At 38.5% G+C, this 25,115-nt stretch overlaps 3 protein-coding genes across 7 annotated transcripts in view; 1 reads left to right on the forward strand and 2 right to left on the reverse strand.

Moving 5' to 3' along the window:
- Positions 1-49: 49 nt before the first annotated feature.
- The window catches only part of LOC122575560 (angiotensin-converting enzyme), a 56,491-nt gene continuing 31,425 nt past the window's right edge, over positions 50-25,115 (forward strand). The window contains exons 1-10 of one of the 5 annotated variants that reach the window (XM_043744645.1): positions 50-184; positions 8,820-9,056; positions 11,033-11,191; positions 12,175-12,271; positions 13,624-13,767; positions 13,972-14,163; positions 14,509-14,606; positions 15,175-15,344; positions 15,654-15,778; positions 17,072-17,414. In XM_043744645.1, the coding sequence (XP_043600580.1) occupies positions 8,823-9,056; positions 11,033-11,191; positions 12,175-12,271; positions 13,624-13,767; positions 13,972-14,163; positions 14,509-14,606; positions 15,175-15,344; positions 15,654-15,778; positions 17,072-17,414 (1,562 nt within the window). In that variant the 5' untranslated portion in view covers positions 50-184; positions 8,820-8,822. Of the gene's footprint in view, positions 185-7,097; positions 7,335-7,710; positions 8,014-8,819; positions 9,057-11,032; positions 11,192-12,174; positions 12,272-13,623; positions 13,768-13,971; positions 14,164-14,508; positions 14,607-15,174; positions 15,345-15,653; positions 15,779-17,071; positions 17,415-25,115 lie in introns of those variants that run through there. The other 4 variants (XM_043744642.1, XM_043744646.1, XM_043744643.1 and 1 more) reach the window with 4 other exon arrangements.
- On the reverse strand, positions 18,488-20,395 carry LOC122575570 (repetitive proline-rich cell wall protein 2-like). The gene is made up of 2 exons (XM_043744663.1): positions 20,302-20,395; positions 18,488-20,054 (listed from the first exon to the last, which is right to left on the reverse strand). The coding sequence occupies exons 1-2, from the start codon at positions 20,311-20,313 to the stop codon at positions 18,897-18,899; spliced, it is 1,170 nt and encodes a 389-aa protein (XP_043600598.1). The 5' UTR covers positions 20,314-20,395; the 3' UTR covers positions 18,488-18,896.
- On the reverse strand, positions 22,730-24,496 carry LOC122575582 (E3 ubiquitin-protein ligase RNF12-B-like; the record flags this gene model as incomplete). Its single annotated transcript, XM_043744691.1, has 1 exon — positions 22,730-24,496. A coding segment is annotated over one exon (1,341 nt), but the record flags the coding sequence as incomplete, so codon positions are not given.

Here is a 25,115-nt window from a genome sequence, read left to right on the forward strand (position 1 = left end):
CCACCGATGATGTATCTCAGTGATCTACTGGTGATCCAGCCGTGAATCTAGCACATAGGCCTGCTACGACACAGGTTGTCTTTACAAGAAAACCGATTTTTGTGGACATTCGCGGCAGGGACAATCGCAGTACGTGTGTGATTTTGCTGTGGACATCTGCGATCGGGTCAATCACGGTGCTTATGTAAGTCTTTTATGAACATTAACAACACGCTTTTTTATTTATGAATTATAGAGGTAAAGGTTAGAGGAAACATTAATCCTCTCTACTCGGAAATTTTAATTTTATAAATTTCCATGAGTAAGCAGGTTTAATGTTCAATCTACCATTTCTTTTGCAAAACGTAAAGCGGGGTAGTTTACGTCTCTGAATATCATGTTCTTCTTCTTTACGACTTGTACGAAGTTAGCTGCCACCTATGTGTCGTTCGATTTGAGGATCATTGTGTGCCCCGCTAATTAGGCTGACTTCTTTTCATTCATGTGGAGAGGTTTGCTCGCATGCAGGAATATTGTGGCCGATTTTTAATTGTCAATAACTAAAAAACAAACGCAATTTTTTTTATTTTTGATTCTCGTCTTATTGTAGCTTCAAGAATCACTCCTTAAATTTTCTGACATCTGTAGCCGAACACTCTCTATAATATTCGTTACATTAATAATAGAAACTTGTTATATTTTTCATTATTTTAATTGTAAGAATACTAAATTTAATAATTTACCTCTTTTAAGTTTCTTTTAATTTAATTTAATTTTTTAATAATCCTTAATTCAATAATTTTCCCTCTCCGGTATCACGTGCAGCTCCAAATCAAACTTCTTTGTGCAAGAGCATGATCTCATGTAACGAATAATACTCGAACTGTGATCGGTAAACGAAGGAACACATACTTTACAGTTTCTCCAAGTTTGACAAAATTATTTTCCGATGGTAGCCGGTGATTTTTCATGGAATATTAGAGAACTCTCATGGCTCTAAATTCTAGAGATTTTCAAAAGTACAAGCGCACAAAAAATAACGTAAACCCACTAGATTCAAGATTCTGCGAGGCGTACTCTCGTTTCCTGTTGCAATACCAAGCTTACGAGTTATGGCCTCGTTAATTCTGGAACGATCACAGGACGAAAATTATTCCACCAGCGTCCTTCATGCTCACAATGGCGCTATAGTTACGCATTTAGTTCCATGCGCGGGAAAAAGTGACGACACCGATTGTCGTACGAGTATTTCATAGTGAATCAAATTAATGGCTATCGTAACGCAGATAAATTGATTATAAGCGTATAATTATAATAATTTGATCATTCTTATATTTTTCTTCATACTTCATACTTATATTTTTAGTATTATGTTCGTGTTCTTGGTAGCGATTCATTTGTTATGCATACGGTAATGAAATAATTACACACACGCACATTTGCTCCGGGAAAACTGTTTCCATATCATCAACAGAAGAATTTCTAATTACCGCGTAATCAAAAGTCAAGGAATCGGTATCCTTGTAGCAGATGGCTTGAATAAACCACATTCAGAAACACGCTATTCTATTGTGATTTGTACGTCAGAAGTTGTACAACCTACATCGAAAACAATCTCGAATGAAGAAAGAAAAATATATGGACAGGAAGAAGTTCTATAGAATGTAGATAGATTGTCTGATGTAAACCTACATTGAATTGAATTGAAAAACCACAGTTCTTTCAGTCTTCGGCGACAAAGATTTTTTAAGCAACGTGCAAACAATGACACGATAAGAAAAGGGGGCAATGGTTGATTCAAGAGTTTTCAATGAAATTTCAGCGACTTCTTGCGTCTTCCGCTTTTTTACTTTTTATTAAAGTCGCTTTGTGAGTCAGTTTCTTATGCAATGTTTCACATTCACGATTTCGCACAGAAATCGTAAATGACGCTGCTTCCTCTCTTGTCGATTCTATCGACGATAAATAATTACTCTAATTGTATGTACTATCTTCGTATCATCAGCCTTAGATCAACGATAACAATAATTATGGTGCTGTTCATGACTTACATTGTAATTTCATTTTTCTAAATGTGTGTTAAAATTCATTGAAACCTGTTAATGTGATTGAAAAATTTGTTCAGGGAAGACGATGCATAAAACAAAATGGCGAATTGAGTAAATTGCGCCGAAAGATTCAGTTTTAATTTTTTGATAGTAATTAAGTTTGAACTGGTAATTGTAATAGCTCTTAATGAATATTATATCTTTTATATTTACACAACAAATAAAAATGTCTATTACTTAGGTCATTTAGGCTTTTTCAATCATAGATTTATAGCATTTGGCGTTGCCTAATCGTCGTAGTTTGGGGGAATTTCCAGTACATGTCTATGTGTGAACGACAATACGCAATCACGTTAATGACTGCGTAATACAGAATTGCGAAGATGTGTCGCGTGTCCTCCATTTCCGGTTCACGCTGTTAATGCTCTTCGTAGCGAAGTTGACACAAAAAAAGTCGATCATGTAACGATCTTCTTCATTTATAAAATTCACTCTACGATTCCAAAGGTGGAATGAGGTAAAATAAAAGAACAGAGATATCTTTCGATATTTTTCATTGACGAGACATCAACGAGAATTAAGTCGTTAAATTTTACGTCAATCTCGCATTACGATTCAATGAATTTTTATACAGACACCTTCTTTTACAGGGTACTCATAAAAAGCGAGACCAACTTCAGAAATGATTATTTATCGTTTGAAAATATATCTTAATAATATATTCACTTACTATAATATATAAATCTCAATCGTCTTGTGTGAAACCAGGACATATTCCAATACCTATGAACGGGACTTTATGTAACAAGATTGATGAATCGATGAAATAACTTCTTTTTTAGAATTAGCTTCTTACCCATGAAAATAGTCTAATTTGTCTCCAATGCAACAAGCGTATCGATGTCACGTTTTAGATTCTTTGCGACGATTTTTACACCTGATTTGCTATTTTTCGATTTTCTTTCCTCGCGAAACGCGTCGTTAACCTTCACCCAGGAGTCTAACGGACCGATCGATGAAAAGAATTCAATCATTTAACCGATCGACCTTGCCATCGTCGTAGCGTTGCATTTTGAATAATTCTTGAGCGTGCTCGCGTAATACCGGTAACACGTATCACTGTTTTCCCACGTTTCATCGGTTACCTTGTAATAACGCTGACAATCGCCGTTTTGTGTTATATAGCTACAATGGAATTGTCAGTTTGCGCGGAAGATGGACAAAGATTTGCATTCGTGCGTATGTTAGAGAATGTGAACATGATGAATTAAGTTTAGATATAGATTTAGTGAAAGTGTACCGAAACGTAACGTGGATGTGAGGAAATATCTTACAGATTTACTTTCTTCGCCAAATTGCTTATGCAATTCCACTCTAGAGAAGTTTCTCTTACTTAATCGTTCGTATGTTTCCTTGACGTATCAAATCACACTTATTGCATTACTCGACAAGCGTAGATAGCATTATATATTATTCAATTCGACAATTATTTCAATCTTTTTTCTCGGCGTCAAATCACGTGTTTACTTTGTTATTGTATTTAAATTAGGAACCTTAAGATGTCAATTAATCTCGGGATCTCCTCTTGTTGCATTAAATTACCCTCCATTTGCTTTGCAAATAAACGTGTTTTATCATCTTATGCCATAAAACTTCCACGATTAACAAATGAAGAAGTAAACATGCAGTAGTAAAAAAGTGATGAAATAGAAGAAGTTTCATTACATCAGAAATAATTAGAGATCTTTTTCTATATCGCACATAATATACAAGATCCGGCTGAATAACACGTAAAAGCGATCAATTAGACGTGCCAGTCTGGAAGTAGCCATGTTCAAGTATACTTGATACATTTCCAAACCCGATTTTCTCGAAGACTAAGCCAAAAATGAAAAAATGTTATTCCGCTTTTACATATTACCTGGCCTGACCCTGTATATTATATTTATAAAAGGTTCTTACGAGCATTCGAATATTTTCGTGTGTCACTGTAAGCATTCGTAAAACATAGAATATCTTCTTTGACTTGGAAGAGAGATAATGAGCGTAAAGACCTATCAGCAACCAACAAAAAGGCTGAAGAAACGCACGGCTGCGCTTCGTAAATGTTTGCGTACTTGAACCTAGAATTGCGGTCAGTACGTGGGATTGGTGCACCCATTATCTCTCGACAGGATTAGCATTGTCAAAGTTGCTCGCTGGAAGAACACGAGGCGCGCTTTTAAAGTAAAAACCACCTGCGCTATGCTATGCGTTATTGCCTGTGACGTGAGCTAGCTCATGGCATTGAAACCTGAATTCGCGTTCCGTGCTTGCCCTTCTACGCGTTAATTCAATTTTGCCCGTGAAGACCCCGGTAATTAACTACGTGCGCGTAATACGTAATCTTGAATTCTAAGAGAGGTAATAACAGATTTCGAAGTATAGTCTTTCCCCTAAAACAAAGGGTTGATGTATTCATTTAGAGTCGTAGAATCTATTTTTGAGAAATTTTTAAAAATACTACGTGTCATGATATCGATATAAAATGATCCAGCAGCGCATTTACATACGACTCGTTATGTAGAATAATATGTATACACGAATAACAGAGCTTCATTGTATTGACTTAAAGCCTAACTTGCTGAACTATAGAACAAGATATTCTTATAACCATAGTAGAGTCAACGAGGAGCGAATTTGTTTGAAAAACACAAAGCATCGTATAACAAAATTTTGTTCTATAGTTTCAATTTATTTTTTCATTTAATATTACATCCTTGTTGATTGTAACACGATGACTGAAATAGTCTATATACAGTTCCATCATCATCGTGAGACTATTCTTGTGATACGCGGCAGGGTGCGGCTGTTCGACGTTTTCTTGTGGATCGATGAGTTTAATCGCTGTCAGGTCGATGCGTCACGCAGGTGGACGCTTTTTCCTTGATCAATGAAAACAAATGCATAACGATCGCCTTGAACAGTGTACGTAATGAATACTAATCACCCATTTTCTCCTCATTCTTTCCCACGGTTCGCAATCTTATCACTCTGCTTGCAAAATTGCAAATCGCAATTGGAATTGGAAGACAATTAACTGGAGTGAGATAGAGAGTGGTTGTTAGTTACTAGATTGTGGATCTTTATCCATTCTTGTGCAAATAAAAAAATCGACTAAAACGAAATTGAGTTATCATATTTTGTTCATGTATTTCGTTGGTTTGTCCATATACATGTATAGCGTATCCAGGAAAGAACTCTTCTTATGATATATAGCAAATTTGGGTAAATCTTCGCAAGTTACTAATGTATAATGCTAACTCAATTCTTAATGATGTCTGTTATAAGACTGAGGTAACAATTATACAATTGTGTACTGGATTATTGCTAAACATATAAGGAACTACAATCTTTAGTGTTAATTTTAATTCATAGCTGTGTTATAATTCTTCGACGCTTCGATGAAAAGGCAGAAATGATGGAAGATCGCGATTAATTGCGAGTCGAAAACCGACTGCCGAACAATGCGTATTAAACGTGCAATTTAAACCCCTCTGTCTTCCTACGGCCGCATAGCGTTATTAAAACTTGCAAAATTATGAATCACGGTTTCAATTAAAGGTTGATGCAGTGGTGACACAATGACGCTTAAGAATTCTCAGGAGGAAGCACAGGTAGTCGGAGCAGGAAACGGCATCGATGAGATTCAGAGATAATTACATAATTAGACACATTAACTGCGATGAATCATCCTGTCTGATCGAGTCATTTTTTATATTTTCGAGGAATTCGTCGATGTTTCATATGTAATGAATATTCATTCGCAAAACGATCTTCGCAAATCGAACTTCGTAAAACATTCGTTTAATACCCAGTTTCGAATATTCTTTAATTTAGGTTCAGACGGTAAACCGTATTAGGTTAAACAAGGACTTTTTAGAATTCTACGTTGAATGGTTCTTGAAAGGGCCACATAATACATAATTCTTCTCGCTCTGCTAAATGTCATCTAATATCCTACCGTAATCAATCCTCCACAAAGTCTCCATCTGTCTTCCATCCATCTCAATTTTGATCGATTACCGCTGAACTACCTAGTTGAGCCCTTTCGTCACAAATGGATTATCTACAAAAATTAACAGATTTCCAGAAACGTTGGAAGACCTTCGTTCTTTAGAGAAATCGATAAAGTGGTGAACTTTCTCGAGTTCAAAATTATTCTTTGAAACTAACATAAGCAGGTAATTGAAATATTGGTTTGATAAAATTGAAGAATAAATGGAAAACAGTTGCGAGATGCAAAAGAGACGCGTAGTCAACTCGAAGACAATGAGGCTCATTGAAAGAGGTCGACGACGTGTACGACAACGAGTGTCAACGTGAGAGCTTCGAACTTTCGTAATCGACCAGCACAGGTTGGCCCTCGATTCCATAACCTTCTCTCTGACCTGTTTTCGTCCGCGAACATTCCTTTATCTCCTTCGAATGTCCTCATTTAATACGATTAATGTGATTCTTACCTATTTCAATAGAAACAATAACTTTTTCTCATGATATCGCGATTACTTGAAAAACGTGATACCATAAATGGATGTTGATATGAACTGAAAGTAATAGTAATTTTGTAGATGAGGTAAAAATGTTTTCACAGAACCGTCGTGTCATATAGAGCAAAAAACACAATAAAAACTGGATTGTTAGACGTTGAGATTACAGCGACCAATAATCTAGTACCACAAAAAGTCACTTAGTCGTTGTTTCAAGTCGAAATGGGATTTACCATAAACATAATGTTACATAATATATCCAGCCATATTTATATAATACCTTGAATACTCATATAGCGTTAAAGCCAGATTATAGCAAAGTCTATACAGACAGTCTTTTTCATTCTTCGACATCATCACACATCACACATCATCAATCACATTTACGAGTTTAGCCAATTTCTCAGAGGTTAAGTCTTTTTCTTTCATCTTCTTAGCATGTCCCTTCCTCCCTCGAATCCTCCCACGCTTATTCATGATTCGAGACGTTGTCGATGCGACGACGACACCATGGTGTACATGCGGATCCCCACTTCTCGCTACGGATGACCTCCCTATGGTCGCGTTCGAACTGCTTCGCAGGGATAAATGTACACTTGGCGTTGGCTACGAAGCTTTTAGCGACGCCAGAACGAAACGGCCGCTCGTCAACAATCGTCGTCGCGTCTCATCGTGCATCTTCCAAGACCGCGAGATCCATATGCCTGCTGCTCGATCCAAGATCGAACAGCGTCTCAACGGAGGAGCAACGCTCCATCATCGGGGGATGAAAGGTCTCGTAAGTCTCTCCCTCTTTGAGGTGCACTACGACTTCGCTTGACGATTCACTCGCAAGAGAAGGGACTGCAGAATGTTCAGACGATGAAGAAGGAAAAAGGGTGAAAGTGCACAACGTGAATGGGATAAAAATTCAGGAGGATCAATGTATGAGTCGGCGAATCCGTTAATTGGAAAGTTTCACGAGTTCATTGTTGTCGAAAAAGTGCGCGGAATTAAAAATGATGGTTCGAAAGGTTGATCGATCGGATCACATGAATTGCTAAATTGAAGTTCCTTTGATTTAGATCGATAAACCCCTCGAGCTTTTTTTTAATTTAGTGATAGAAGTGTGTGAATCTTGGAATGCGCACGTACATATTTAAAAGGTTTGATCCAAGAATACTTCTTATGCAAGATATTGGAAGAATATTTCCCGTTTCAAGAGGATAATGGAAATTTCCAAGCTTTTATTTTTACAGTAATAGTAGTGCATAAATATTAGGTACTAAATGAATGAGATGGAGGATGCTGTATAAAAAATCCAATCCGTGACTTAGATATAGCAAGTTTCTCACGTGTCGGTTAATAGCGCCGCGTGATCGTGCTTGAATATCGAACGTCCAAGGTGGCAGGATCGGCATGCGATCGTAGATGACCCACTACTCTGCATGAATAGCCTTTCATGCTAAAGGAAGTAGGTAACGCGAAGACATAACACGTGACCGTGAAGTCAAGAAATGAATTACACGTAAACGTCCTAGTTGTAATACAGCTCGCGGTATGATTTACGAAAACAATGTACTATCTACCACGAGCCAATGGCTCTCATTAAATTAATCAACGTAGTCGTTATCTCAAATCATACTAACAACAGGTTTCATTTACATTCTCTGTCGTCGTCATTCGTGTAATTTAAAACAATTTTCCAGAAAAGATAAAAGAATTTTTCCAACATTAATTATTCGAATTTAGCATAGAACTAGGTAGCAATTGAATTTCACGAAATTTCACGGAATTTCTTGAAATTCACCAAAGTTCCTCTAAGGTTCGCTATTCTCAATTTTTGACCCAAAAGAGAACAAACAGATGTGCGACATAGAAAGGAATTCTTCATCTCTTTTATCGATTCTATTTATTAATAGCAATATAGCTTCGGTCGATGCCATAAGTGTCTACTATCGGCGCAATAGTGATTGATAGCAGTACATTATAAGCAGTTTCTTGCCTAAATATCATATTATAATGTTTTTAGTTGTATCTTATTAATCGAATGGAAATCTCGAACAAGGATCTATAGCATATTTTGGTAAAAGTTGAATTAATCGTGAAGTATGGTTTTACAGCTCCCATCGTTTAGTACACACAGATTGAAGATATTTCGTCGCTTATTATTAGATACTTAACACGTTAGGTGTTTGTAACTTATGAGACAGTATAAACCGCTTAAAAACCGCTTTAGACCCTTTCTTGTCATTTCCATTCAATTATTACAATTTTTTTCCAGATAATGCGCGCTTGGATTCTTTTTGGTTTACTCTCCCTGGTCTCCGGCCAGCTAGATCTACCCTCTCTGAACGACGATTCTCGAAACAATCTCGGGAGAGGTATTCCACCTACCGAAGCACAGCTACAAGATATTTTAGCCAGATTAGATTTCCTTGGTACCGAAAGATGTAACGCCAATGTGGCGGCGCAGTGGGCCTACGAAACCGACGTGAGCGAGTACACGCAGCTGCAGGCGGTAAATACGAATTATCCACCAGCATGTATAATTTAAATAACAATTTCTATGAATTCGTGGTCAAAATACCCGCATACGATAAAAACTTTTGGACCTCGTGAAAGTATCGTTCAAAAGAGTTAGTTTCACCTTATTGTTCAACCTTTTCATTCTTCGTTAATGTCACCAACCTACGGCCATGAATTCTGTCCGAGTTAATGCAACCGACCTTGAATTTCAACCGGACTAATGACCAGTCTCCCCACGAGCCTACGGCTTAATTAAAGTAACGCTCAAATCAAACAAGCCAACTAAATTTAGACCTTCAAGTTTACACGTTCCATGACTAGTATACTACTCCGAGATTAATTCAAGCCTAATAGTATATAGATAAACAAAATGTCCTAGGAGAAAACCGAGTATCTTTATTTTTATCTTCAATAAGACATTTAGAGTAAAAAAGAAACAAATGAGGTACACTATAGATCTCAGTCGACTCATTTTCTATTTACTTCAAAAAATAGATTCTACACGATACCTATTTGGAATAGTGCAATAATTTTTCTATTTTTTATGCAATACTTGTCCTTTACTTAAGATAAAAAGACGCTAAAACAGATGCTTTCATAATCCTAGATATGTGATATTCTATACTAGACAACCGTTCGACGTTGCTCGATGGCACTGAGACCTCGACCTGCTCTATGATTCGGCTCGTGAGACCGTGGAACGTCATCGTGGCTGTCAGGACGCGGAGAATCGCGATTTCGCGTGTACGCGGGGATTTCCTCGACGGTGGCCGGCCTTTATTGTCCGCTGAGGGGCCGAACACCTCCGCGGGAAACGTTCCCAGTCGTTGCCATTGTGCCATCGGTGTGTCCTGAATGATTTCGCAACGGAACATCAGTCCAAACGAACTTAGAACGGAAATCTTCAGCCTTCAACGCGAAATCCGCTAGACATTCGCGTGATGCTAATGATAATCGTCGGCTATCCTTGCCTCGTTTCTTCATATTATTTTTTGTTATTCTTGGAAGCTTAGGGAAACCCGTGTATCGTCAGTATGCGACCTACTGTGAAACACGTGCATGGGATTCTTCGACGTTGCTTAATACTGATATGTCTCTCATTAGACTGGGAATTTTAATGCATTTGTATGAAATTTAAGCGTTCAAAGATGCACAGAGCGCGTATAATGTGAATGAATTTAAAAATTATAATTAGGCCATATATCGTATAATAAATCTATGCAAATTAAATTCTTACGAACATAACTAAAAAACTAAAACTACAGAAGCGATTTACTTCATCTATCAAGCATTACAATGAGCATTGTCCTTTGGATATTTTATATATTCAAAAACTAGCATAATTTTGTCACACCATAATTTTAAATTACATAATTAATTTTCGAAATAGAATTATCCTATGTTCAGTGAGAACAGGTGACTGTTACCAACGCGGTAAAAAATATTTAGTTAAAAAATAAGTATCAATTTTATTTGGCATAGAGCATAAATGTTAATTGAACATTCTAGAAAAACTCGTTTAAAAATTTTCTTCGTTTTTGCCGTTCGTTATCGATACATCTAAAGTGAAAAGGAAACGGAGCACTCTTCTACTTTTACTTTTATTTAGAGTTCCTCTACGCTTTACGCTATCTGAACGACTCCCAGTGACCCATAAAGAAACTCGTATACACTTTCTCGAGCATTTTCCTTTCCTCCAGCGCGTTCGTCTATCTCTGATCCCAGGAAGAGTAAAGATAGCAACGTTTATCTCTAACGGTAAACCTGGCGTTGGTTGATTTGCACATCGAACCAGTTTCGCTCGGACGATCACCTTCGTACCGATTACTGCCTTACTCTTCGACGCAAGACTTGTATATTCTAACACAAATTACGCCTGTCATCGAATGAATAAATATATTAAAAGATGAATGATATTAAGATATTCATCTTATCAATGTTTATTGAAATAGAAATATTTCTTCGCAGCTGGAAGCTCAAAGAATATACGCAGACTTTCAAAACCAAGCCTGGTTCTTGATTTCGAAGATCGATAAGGATAACATTAGGGATCCTGTAGTCAGAAGACGTCTCAGATATTTATCTGTGGTTGGACCATCGGCGCTTCCACCGGATCAATTGGACAGAGTAAATAATTACTTAATATGTACTACTAATCCCATCAGGGCCCAATTTTTGTTTAGCATATGGTTTTATAATTTGAACAATTTGTTTTGTAAATAAGATATAATGCACAAAAGTTTGAGGCTAGTTTCACCGTAAACAAATTATACTTATCATTTATATAGTTTTCGTTAAAATTACACAACTTACAAACCTATTTGTACAATAACACATTAAAATATAACGTTTTATATACGCGATATCACGCGTGGAAGAACTAACTAGATTGTGTTACTCGACGTAACTTCATTTTATTTACTACTTTCCCATACAAGAAACATTAATAATACGCAAACAAAAAATGAAACAATTGCTTCCCCGTAATCGATTCAATTCACGCTAAAGGAAGGCGTTCAACTATCGCGCAAGAAAGGAAACCCAAAGCAATAAACGAAAAGCAACCAAATCTATTCTATCACGCACTTCCTTTCGTCGCATAACAGGCTCGATCAAAGAAATAGGAAGTATCTGTCCATAATAGATTACATTTTCTAAAAATAAATGATTACGGAAACAAGACGGAACGAAAAATAAGCTACAGGACGTTCTATCCATCGAGACACAGGAAATAACGTCTCCTCAATTCTTTTTTTCTCTCGCTTTCCTCTCTAAAGTTTTCTCTCTATTACTTTCCTCTCTTCTCTTATTCTTCTCTTCTTTTTAGTGAATTACAACCTTTTTGTTTCCTCCATTTCATATCGAGAATTTTGAAAAATTCTCTGTTACTTCTGATGACTCGAAACAGCTTCCGTCAGTACATTTTTCGAATATCATTTTTAATCAATAGAATAAATCAAAGTTTAGTCTTTATTGTATTTTAAACAAAAGATCGAATAAACCGAAACGTATTTTTTTTATTATATATTAAAATCTTTTGCTCATAATTCGCGATAGTTAAGCTTCCACATGGAGCTCTTCTCATGCCTATTGTTCCCCCTTTTTTTCAGTACAATAGTGTGATCAACGATATGCTGGCGGTGTATAACGATGCTAGCATTTGCGCGTACAACGATCCCTTCCGGTGCGGGCTGCGGCTGTATCCAGGTAATGAATAACGTCTGAGAACTCGAGAGTCGTCCGAATCGGGGAAAATAGATGGCGATACGATTTTCACGGCTTGCAGCCAGCGAAATTGCCACGGTATGCGTAAGCGGCCACTGTTACGCGCAAGAAAGTGCCTCTCTAATCGTAAAACGGCTAAACGATGAATATTTCAACATACTACATCGAGGCGGCATCACAAAGAGATTCGCAGAGGATTTCATGAAAATTCATCGCGATTTAATTTGCAATTTTTTCTCTGCACGATACTCTTCTTTAATTTTCTTTGTTCTTCTTGGTTGAATTATTCATGTGAAGCTTTTCTAGAAATTTTCCTTTTCAGCGAGTAATTTTTTTTATAGAAAATGTTTATATTGTTTGGCAAATCGTTTCTCTCCTTAAAGGATTAATAAATTAATTCATATCGGGGATCTCCCACAGAATCTACAGATATTCTACAGATCTTCATACAGTGATGCACTTTAATTTTCTTTTTTCTTGTTGAATTACTTACGTTCTTCCTTTAAATTTTCCCTTTTCCTAACGGAAGCCATTTTCATGCAGCTTTCGTATCGACGGAAACTGCAATTTCCTATAGAATATGCCAATGATGTTTGAAAGGTCTCTCAAAGGATTAATAAATTAATTTATATCTAGGATCTTGTAGAAACGATTTCTTCTCGCGTTACATGATTAAGAAATATGTTTTCCAAGCGTCTAGTTATACTAAATGGCGCCTCGTAAACCGCACCAGGCAATCAACGCCCAAAGAGCAATGTATTTAGAAACACGGAAGTTTACGATCCTCCTTGCGATTCTACTTGCTTCACGGTTCATTTACTCGATCAGGATTCAGTCTGTAACAACGAGCGTGCGCGTAACACGCGGAAAGAGAAAAATGCGTAATAGTTCTTAAGTCTCCAACGATTTCATCGGCAAGCGCTCTGTCGTTCAGCCAATCGTTTTATAGAACTTCCCCATAGTCTTAGAAAATCGTTACTCGTGTAAAATTGCTGTTTAATGACGAATACGTAACACGATCCCATTAAAAGAGAACTGCAAGCTTATGAATAAGACCGCGAAGCTATTCGTCATTTACATTAAAATTATGCAGATCAGCTCCACATATCTTACATTTCTTTAACCATTGCGGTAATCAGCTTTGCATGGAGCTTAGATCACATGTGTTGCAACAAACCATCAGAATCGAATCTGTCATACGATCATCGTGAAAGCTACTCGAGGTGAAAATCGTAATCGAACGGAGAGACGCTTCTATAAATAGACGGTTTACTTATTCATCGTCGCGGATGAAGATGCTTGGCCGTTTATTCCGAAATAATGTTGTTTCGCAGATATATCGCAGATCATGGCGAAAAGCCGCAATTGGGACGAGTTGCAGTATGTCTGGGCAGAATGGAGAAGACGAAGTGGGATGAGGATTAAGGATCTCTATCAACAACTCGTTATGTTAAACAATGAAGCTGCTAGATTGAATAGTATGTTCGAAAATAAACGCTACTTTTAACTTTTTTAAAGTTGAATTTCCTAGCTTGTAAGAAAAATTGTTTTTCTTTTTTTAAGCGTAGTAGAATATATTTTTTCGGATGGCTTTTGCACTAAAATTTAGAAGTTGAACACGAAGAATTAAAGATATCCGAGAGAAATAATCGGTAACTATAAAAGAATGTATCGCTGCGTAGATTTCACTGATGCAGCCGAATATTGGATGTTCCCCTATGAATCTCCAAACCTACAACAAGACATCGATGAAGTATGGGAAATGATACGTCCTCTTTACGAAGAATTACACGCGTACGTTCGAAGAAAATTGAGGGACCTGTATGGACCTGAAAAGATCGGCACTCATGCTCCTCTTCCAGCTCATATTCTTGGTACTAACATGGTTTTTAATACATTCAAGATTGATGTACTTTGACAACGTTGTTCCTAATTAGGTTAGCTTTTGTAGTTACGACTTGCATCTTGACAAATTCACGGCCCTGGTCGTGAAATATTCTCTTTTTACCGAATTCTTAAATCAATAATATTTTTGTATAATTAATTTCTCAAACTAAACTGATTTCTTTCGTTGAAAAAACATCCGTTTGTAAGCGATAACTATTAACAATACAAATATCTACCAACGTTTGAGTTATTGATATCTTGAATGAATTAATACTATTATAAAACCCCGCGTAAGCTATGCAGGTATTTTAAAATATAACGAAAATTAACAGGTAATATTTGGGCACAATCGTGGACCAACATCATCGATATCACGCTACCGTATCCAGGGAAAAGTTATCTGGACGTGACGCAGGAAATGCAGGCCCAGGTAAAAGTTACACATTACGTAATTCTTATCAGGAGAATTAAGTTGGACAAGCTAATGAATTCAGTCCAGACCGACCATTGTTTCCTAGTAGAATCGAAAGTAACCTGTTACGATTCGAAAGCGACGGTGAAGTAAGTGAAGATTCGAGAAATGCAATGCTTCGCTCACCTATTTCCATTGGAATTCTTTGTTCCTTTTTCTCTGTTCTCTTCATTGTTCGTTACGTAATGCATGAAACTTTGAAACCTTCAGTCATTGATCACGCACGAAAAATATTGAATTCGCCCTCTTACAAATAATACCACAGGTTCAATCTTTTTAATTTCACGACCGATTCTTGTTTATGCTTCGAATATCCGATTACAATCGTTCTTACGATTTCTTGCGTTTATCCATTTTCAATTATGCCGAAAGACTTTCACACTGCGTGTTTACATGGATTTATGTTTTATGTGAGATAAAGCTCCGTAGAAACACGTTCATTGAAACTAATTAGTTGTAATTAGCTCTCTTATCATGTTTTGGTTAGTCGGAATTGAAATTGAAATTGTTTTGGCAATTGATTTAGGGTTACACGCCTATCGAGATGTTCAGGATCGCGGAGGAATTTTATCTGTCCCTCAACCTGAGCGCCATGCCTCCTGAATTCTGGGCTGGTAGCATAATCGCGGACCCTGGAAATCGACCTTTAATTTGCCAGGCTTCTGCTTGGGACTTTTGCAATCGTTTAGATTACAGGTAACTTAATCGAGTTTTATGCTTGTAAAAAGACTACGAATGTTTATATATGCGAACGTTTATATTTTGCAGATAATCAACAATTAGATAAAGTTTTCTTTAAAACGACTAAAATATTAAAACATAAATGAGAGAATATTTTATTTTTCAAGTGCAATAATATGCACGTTATTTAAAGAATTCTATTTCAATTATGTTTGCATTTATATACATCATTGTATATATTTGCGTGTTTACGCTTGTTATAAAATAAATATCCGCAATCTAATTATAAAAAACAGATTAGCTAATTGATTTCATTTTTTTCAGAATCAAGATGTGTACTAAGGTTACCATGAAGGATCTAATCACGGTACATCACGAAATGGCTCACATTCAATACTTCTTACGTTACAGCGGATTGGCTCGGGAATTCAGAGACGGCGCCAATCCAGGTAACGTAGATGCTTCCTTTCAAACTTGCAAATCAATTATTTTCTATGTTGCGAAGTAAAATCAACATTTTTAAAAAATCCATCGCGAACTATTAAAAGAAGGTAATCAAACGTACGGACTTACTTTCCTTCCTTTCGCAAAGATCTTTCAAACGATCGAATATCGACTACCCGGAAATCGTGCGTCATTAAATGAAATACAAGTGTTTCGATGTTCTGAAAACGGAACAAACGAGGAATACACACGATAGTGAATCCTATAAAAACGAACGGTAGGTTCATGAACGAGAAACGACGGAACGACACGCGATAGCACGATGGACATAAGTCGTTGTCGTTACATAAGTCTGGTCCGCTCCTCGACTTCCGGTAGGCGGTCCACTCGGAACTTTTACGGCTAATAGCGCGAAAGCGAGAGCGAGAACGATACGGTCGAGGCGGATTCGCGCGAGTACCGGCCCGGTGTGTCCGAATGGATGTGCGAGTACTCTCTAATCCGTACACCAGATCGTTAAAATATTTTTATTATGGTATAATCGCGCTTTCACCGTTCCGCTAGTCGGTCGTTCGCCTAACCGCCGACTAGATACTATGAAAATAAATCTTGAACGATGCCTGTGACCTTGCGCAGTCGCTTTATGGGGCCTGGAAAGTCGGTTGCAATAACCGGACTATGTTAAGTGGATAGATATTATGGAAAATTTGACGGTCACGGACAATTCCTGAAATAGATTTAGGATAGAGTAAATAGGGTATTTCGAATCGGTCAGATATTTGAGTCGAGTCAAAGAAATTTTTCAGTAATTTTGTAATTTACCAAACTCGGTTATAAAACATTCTTTATCGATCTACATTTGAGAATAGATTATTTGACTCGTTAGTAGCAGCGTGATTAATAGTAGAACGTATCGTATACTTACATTGACAGCTCTATAACCATCATTTTCTATGAGAATATGATAATTTGTACTGATAAAAAGGAAATAACTTTGTTCAATGTTAATACTTTCAGTTGTAATTTGAAGCTTAGATACTCAAATAATCCTATCTCTGTAGTTTAATGAGAAAATTACTAATGATCAACTGGAAAGCCAGATAAAATCCTGCTCGCGGGATAAAATGGTTATTGAGCTGTAAGAAAGTTACGATTCAATAAGAACAATCTCTCGTCGTTCATCGTTGAGGAGTGAAAGAGACTGGAAGATACTTACTGGTTGACAATTTGTCTGTCTAATGCACCTGTCGCTTTCCCTCATGGTTATCGCTAGAAGCAAAACGTGCTTGTTTATACAGGATTCCACGAAACAGTGGGTGAAGCCGTTGCCCTCAGTGTCGCCACTCCTCGTCATCTACAAACCCTCGGTTTGGGTACCAAGTTTATCGATGAACCTACAGCGGATATTAATTACCTGTTCTCTTTGGCGATGGACAAATTGGTGATATTGCCATTCAGCATTGCGATGGAGAGATGGCGGTGGGACATCTTCCGTGGTTACGTCACTAGGGAAGACTACAATTGTCATTGGCATCGATTGATGGAACAATACGCTGGAATCAAGCCGCCTGTTTTGAGAACCGAGGATGACTTCGATCCTGGCGCCAAATATCACATTCCTGCGAACATCCCTTATATTCGGTAAGTTTTTAATTTTTGAGTTTCTAAGATTGAGTTACTTGAGAGTCGCCAAGTTTAAAGTGACAACGTACACCGTGTATTGACAAGATATCAGATAATATAATATTAATTCCTTTTAGTTTCTTCATTAGAAGTATCACTTTTAAAATTCATTATCTGATTTTTTATTGTTAGAGAGAGATACAAATGTCGTGAAATTTTATGAAATTTTATTCGAAATCAACGAAATATACAGATATATCGATAATATTATCAGAGTATCAGTGATCTCTTCGGGTGGCTCCCGATAAACCTAATCACCGAATTCCATGATCCATACCTCATACTACAATAAGAGTCAAATATCTCAAACGTAATAATATTTCATCAACGAAACGCGCAAGTACATCGACGCCAATTAGATTTCTCCTTTTATGAAAACCATAAGAAGCGATTTCACTTCTGATCATTCTTAATTCGTTGCCAACTGCGTTTCGTCTCGTAGTATCATCGATAGATTGGGAGAAAGAGGCTTTCTCCGTGTTAACGATCCTCTGCAAAGAAGCACGTGGTTTTGTTTAAACAGTTATTGAAACTTTTCGGCTCTTCCATCGACATCGTTACGTATATGCATGTTCGATGAAAGTTTCTTTTACTTCGACCACGGCCAGCTTAATTGTTGGGCAGTTTTTTGTTGCGTTAATCATCAGATCGCTTCCGTGTTAACGCATTCGCGAGCAATCGTTCTTGCTCACCGACCGGTTACTTTCCAACTTTTCCAGGAACCGTTTGTTACGGACGTAACGTTGCGTTACCGCGCATCGCGAAAGTCGATTCGGTGATGCTATCGCATTTTCCGAGTTGGACGCTCTCCTTAAGAAGGAAAAGGCAGTTACGAAACCGCCGAATAAAAATTTAATTAACGGCCTTGATTCAATTCAGGATTAGTTTTTGGCGAATGTTTGAGAAATTTTGAAACGGATTCTCATAGAATTTGTTTAACTTTCATGGTATTTTGGAGGTTTGGTTAGGAGACGAAGCAACCGATAGAAAGAAATTCGATTTTTGTTCTTTGGTTTTATTAGAAAGAAGCGAAAGACATGGTATATGGGCGTCCGACAAGCTGAGCTCAAATCAGTCACTCTGCCGACGGACGCCGCGTGAATCTTTATACAATACATCGTACATGTACAATATGTGTATTCTTAGGTACTCAGGTATCAAAGGATATCAAAACACTAGGATCTAAATAGAATGAATCACTGGCTGAAGAACGCTTTCTCCCAAAAACTAGCGTCCACTTCGCAACTCATTCCTTCTATAAATCGTTCTTCAACCCAGCGAAATGATTTTTTGAGAAATAATTAAAATAAATATACCCTCGTCGCGTCGAAAATGAATTCTAAGGAATTTCCAAAAAGGGAAAATCAAGGCGACGCGACAATTTGGGCGGTCGAGCCGATATTACCAGGTGTCAATGGCGACCTTTCGATCTTAATTCTTCTAATGCCCTCCATAACTAGACTCGTAGCCACCACCAGATTCATAACCTCCAGATTCGTAACCTCCAGATTCGTAACCTCCAGACTCATAACCTCCTCCGTGGCTGTGCACCGACACAGGTACAGGTACCTTAACTGGATAGGGCACAGGTTTGGCGACAGGCACTGGTACTGGCTTCGTGACTTGAACTGCTACTGGTCGTTCGACTGGTACTTTAACCGCGTAGGGTACAGGCTTTTCAACAGGAACCGGTACATGTTTCTCCACTGGGTATGGCGCTGGTATGGGTACCTTAACTTCGACAGGTACCGGCTTTTCTACGGGAACTCCGACTGGTCTCTCTACGGGTACCTTGACTGGATAAGGTACAGCCTTCTCGACAGGCACTGGTACTGGCTTCTCGACCGGAACTGGGTACGGTTTCGGGATGTGAACGGGATAAGGTCGGTCAATAGGCACATTCACAGGGTACGGTACAGGTTTGTCGACAGGGAATGGCTGGGGAACGTGTTCCACAACTTTCACGGGGTATGGTACAGGCTTCTCAACGGGGTAAGGCTGTGGTACAGGTACCTTCACGGGGTAAGGTACATTCTTCTCCACTGGATACGGTTGTGGCACGTAAACTTTGTACGGTACTGGCCTTTCCACGGGTATTTGGACAGGATACGGTATCTTCTTCTCCACGGGATAGGGTTGTGGAATATGTACCGGTACTTTGACCAGAACCTTTACTGGTACCGGAATCTTCTTTTCCACTGGGTACGGTTGTGGCACGGGGACCTTGACTGGGTATGGTACTTCTTTCTCTACTGGATAGTGGACCTTCTTCTCGACCGGATAGGGTACCTTCACGCTCTTTACAATCGTGACTTCCTTTACTTTGGCACCTTCGTCGTAGCCACCACCATAGCCTCCACCAGAACCACCGCCGTAGCCACCACCATAGTCACCTCCTTCGTATCCACCGCCATGGCCTCCTGACAGAGCGATCTCATGTCCTCCGCCGTAGTCACCGCCTTCGATGCCTCCCTCGAAATGACTGAGTCCTCGTTTCTCTTGCTTCTTTTCTACGTTAGATTCTTGAGCTGCCACGTTCTTCGTGGTTCCCTTCTCGCACGCCGCTGTGGCCAGTAGGCCAAACAATATCGTAGGAATCTGAAATAAAATAGTTACTCCTATCCTATCTCTTTCATAAATTTTGTGTTCGAAACAGTTCGAAACTTTATCATATCGTATAAATAGTATCGTCTAGAAGAATTAAAAAATTTCAAAGTTCTTCGCCTCTAAAGGATTCTATTCAAGTATTTTATTCGATGTTCTTCGCTTTTAAAGGACTCTATCTTATAATTCTGTTCAACGTTGATTCTCTGGTTCTCGAGGATAGTTGATTGTCGGTACTCACCAAAAATTTCATGTCTTACAGGCACTCCGATATCTGGGCGAAGTCCAGACTTTACTGGATACTTCCCCCCAAGATGCCACCGACTTTATAGTCCGCTTTCCCCCGACCATGGATCGATCGCAAACCCCCCTGTTCGCGCTACGTTCGCGGAAAAGTGAAACACACGCGTGTGGCGCGCGAGCGAGCGACCGGCCGCTTGTTCGACGCGCGCGACGTTATAACATTTTTTCAAATCTCAACCGGCCGCAACTTTGCTTCCATAACCCGTTGCACTGGCGTAGCTACGACCACGGATTCTCTTCCAGGGTGAAAGGAAACGCTCACTGCGCGGAAGACGTACGAGTGTTTATCAAGTTCCCCTCCTGCCTCGATTCGCGCCTCTATCTCTAAATCGATCGATTACATCGAAACGATACCGAGTATAGCGTAGATTGCAACTGTACTTGCATCTTACACAGACTATAACAGAGAACCAACAGGAAAATATGTGAAATCAGTGATGTAAATATGGTGGAGATTATAGAGACGATCGACGACGCATTAGGGAGGAATACGATAACTAACTGACATATTTGCTGAATTTTATCGTACAAAGAGAATGTTCACGGTAGACTGACCAGAATCCTAAACGCAGTTTGCCTAACGGTTCTGTTAGATTTCCTTGGTTTTCCTTGGTTTTCATCACCGATTGACTTCCATTAAGACGAACCCGCAGCAAATGATTCAGCTTCTCTTTTTACGAAAATTTTCAACGATTGTCAAGTGCTTACTTGTCGTTAGTTTTGACCCAAATGATGGTACCTGAGAATTTCGCAGTTAAATCTAGAAATTAGATATTTGTGGGTTTCACGATTGACATCGCGCAATTATCAAAATTGGAGCTTTAGGATGTAAATCATGTTTTGGAAGATATACAACGCCACTTATTGTTGACAACCTTTCCTGTAATAATCGTGTTAACCACGCGATTCTAAAAGTTCGCCTATTTTGAAAGATCTTGTTATTTTACGCCAGTGGACTGGCGAATTCATATTTAGTCCAATGCTCCTCTCTTTCTCCTTCTCTCTGTCATACTTCAAAGTTTCTCGCCAAGGCGATTGCCCCCTCGGTTTCCGGTCCCCGTAAGAGGACGCGCGACATTTCCATCACCTGTAGATCCTCTGGTCTGTGGCGAAATGCTCTTTCGTCGAACGAAGACAGCATGAGGAAGGAAGAAGGCTCGCGGTGGGAGAATTAACAAAAAAAATGAAAAGCGATGGTGGAGGGAGCACCGAACATACGGAACGTATGACGGGTGGGATCCATAGATATACCTACGGTTCGTGTCGGTAGCGGATAAAGCTACGTCCGACTCGAGAGATCGATCGTGTAGATCCTGAGCTCGCTGCAAGGCGATCGCGTCGATAAACGATAATCGCGTTACGCTTGGAGAGAGTAAGACGAGAGAGTCTTACCGAATTCTATTCGTTTCCGTAACGTATACTACCGAACATTTCGTATGTTATAATATTATACGTTCTCGCCCGTAATTCGTTGATCATTTGGTAAACGTAAATTGAAAATGTATACGCTATACGGTTACGAAATGGAGGAAGCTAAACTACACATTTTGTATTTGCTGTATGCTAGGCTGTTAATCCAAAAACTGGAAAGGTAATGATTGGAATAGTTAGATGGAAAACTATACGCGCCGTTGCTTTTTAATCGCCAGTTTACATAGTAATTATGCGGTCTTAAAAGTAAAATAGCATGAGGGAGAAGTAATAAATACCAAGGAATAATAAATACGGTGATATCATTGATAGATTAGATGAAACATTTGCTGATTTTTGATGCGTGAAAGTATCGTGAGTTTCTAAATTACCATCATCAATTAAAGATATATGAATTATACATCGTTATTGACGTCTATGAATATTTTACTACAACCGGAAGTTAAATTACTGGATTTAAGAGAAGAGTTAAACACGATCTTATATTACTTGATCATTAGGTAATTTCTTCATGATAATCATTACTTTTCGCGATGTAGCAGTTTAAACTTTCATTTAACAGATAAAAATGTGAATTTAGAAAAGAATGATTTTTAATCCTTTGTAGTTGAAATTTTACGAGTACTTCCCCAAAAAGAATCTACTCTTGGGGAACAGAACAGTTCGAGAAATATGCATATCGATTGAAACATTAACGAGTTTCCCGTGAGAAACTCACGTAATTGCAGTCATGCGTTTAATTATTCGCGAGAAATTAATCTAATGGAAGAGAAACATGCGAAGACCGATAAGAAAACAAGGTTTCCAGAGTGTATAGTATTAAAAGCATATTTATTTACATTAAACAGAAAATTAACTTTTAAATGAGAATTATTCCTAAAAATAAGAATCCTGAACATCTTTGCTTTTGGAGAATCAACGATGCTGGAAATCAGTCAAAATATACATTTTACATTACACGAAACAACTAGAAGATCGTTACTATGAACAGTTTTACTGAATTAAATAGCATTAAAATATGTACATTTTTCTTTGCATGGTATACACTTACTTGAATCCTTCAAGTAGTCCTAGTAAAATTTGATTTATAAATTAAATATTTCTCATTTATATATTAAATATTCCTCAAAAAGTGATTCGATGAATGTGGATTAACCAAGCAAAACGAAAGCGAGGAGTATTGTAATAAGGATAATCTTTGTACAGGGTAAAACGTTACCTTAAAAAATAGAAAAATCAAAGTAACACGAAAAACGATCCTCTACTTGTTTTAAACAATATATAATAATACATACGATCCTTGTCATCCCTAATTTATCACTCATCACAAATTCAATGCACCCGATCCACAATTCGATCTTCTACTGTCTCGATCGAATATTTCTCTTCTTACGTCCATCATTAGCTTCTATATTCTTCTCATCTTCCCTCGAATCTCCTCGGTCCTTCCATCCATGAGAACTACCTTGGTCCCAATCAAGATTCACTGGTACTGGCACTTGAACCCAATAAGGGAATGGTTTCTCTACTGGTACTGGTACCGGCTTTGTCACATACACTTCGTACGGTCTGTCCACCGGTACTTTGATCGCTACTGGATAAGGTTTTTTTACCTCCACTTTAATTGGTCTCTCCACAGTATACGGTTTTGGCACTGGTACCTTTATCGGTATCGGTACCGGTCTTTCCACAGGTACAGGGAAAGGTGCATCGACTGGTACCTTAACCTCAACAGGGTACGGTTTGGCCACAGGCACTGGATACGGTTTAGCGACCTCCACAGGGTACGGTTTCGGTATTGGGACTGAATAAGGTCGATTTACGACGACCTTGACTGGTACTGGTACCTTCTTCTCCACTTCATAGGGCTGTGGTACCTTAACCGGTACTTTGACCTCGTAGGGCACTGTCTTATCGACGGTGTACGGCTGTGGTACCGGCACCTTTACCTCCACCGGTATCTTTTTCTCGACGGTGTACGGCTGGGGAACTGGAATTTCCACTTTGTACGGTACCGGCCGATCCACCTTCACTCCGTATGGTACCTTTTTCTCCACTGTGTACGGCTCTGGTACCTCAACAGGTACATTTACGAACACTTTGACTGGGTATGGTACCTTTTTCTCAACTGTGTAAGGGTGTGGTACCGGCACCTTCACCTCGTAGGGTATATGTTTATACACAGGATATGGTACTTTCTTCTCTACAGTCACAGGTACTGGAATCTTCTTCTCAACTGTCAACACTTTTGGCCTTTCCCAATCTGAAACCTGTTGCAAAGACAAATCGCTCCTTGGAAATCTTTTCCAACCTTCGTTTCTGATTCTACTTGGCCATTCTTTAAACGACCTTGATCTGAATTTTCTGGTGTACCCCCAGTCCTCCGTGTCGTCCTCTGGTTCTCCTTCGTCTTCTAAAGACGAGGAATGACTCTTGTAAGTGAAGTCCTCGCGATAAGGAACTTTTCGAGTGTTGGAGTAAGATTCCCGAATTTTCTTTGATTCAGTAGTGACATTTCCGCCTTCCAACGCTTTTTCCACTGCTCTTTCGGCTGCCCTTTCCGCAGCCTTTTCTACCGCGAGCTCCGCTGCCCTTTCAAGGTCCTCTTTTCGGGTGGCGGAACAAGTTAGGATGATAGAGAAGCATAATAACGCGATGATGCTTCGTTGCTGTGTGGAAATTCCATAAATATTAGTTGAAAGCGTTGAATTTTTATGGAATAGGAGAAAGAGTAAAACGTTTTTAAAACATTTTTAAAACGTATTTGTGGAAAATGTTATCGAATCAAGATGTATCATTGTTTTATACAAGATGAGTAGGAGATTCGATGGATACGTATGAAAAAAGTATCAAAATAATTGGAATTTAGTATATTCTAGTACTACTTGCAATTGAAATGTCGATTAAAATTTCAAAAGAAAAGTAAAATGATATAGTTCACCTTTGATCCGTTAAGATATTCGCGAAAGGAGGAAAAGGAAGAATCTACTTAATGAAACTCAAAGGTTGAAGATACGAAATACCAACCAGTCGTTCCATGATTTTTCCTAGCCGCGGCGATAGATCAAGGTGCACTGAATCCAAACGAATGCTGCTCCAGTATTATTTATACACGGTGGACAACTTTCGCCTGTTCGACCAGCTAAATCTTTATAGACTTCGCGATATCCAGCTTGTGACAATTATCCACTGTTAAACGGTCATTGTTTTTCATGGGAATGGTCTAGCGGAAACGTACAGGCATTTATTATTCGACTCGTAAAACTGTTTTATTTCCCGAGAAGTAATTTTAGAACATTTTTGTCGGATATTATTTTCACG

This window comes from Bombus pyrosoma, linkage group LG15 (assembly GCF_014825855.1).
Source record: "Bombus pyrosoma isolate SC7728 linkage group LG15, ASM1482585v1, whole genome shotgun sequence".
Taxonomy (NCBI): Eukaryota; Metazoa; Arthropoda; class Insecta; order Hymenoptera; family Apidae; genus Bombus; species Bombus pyrosoma.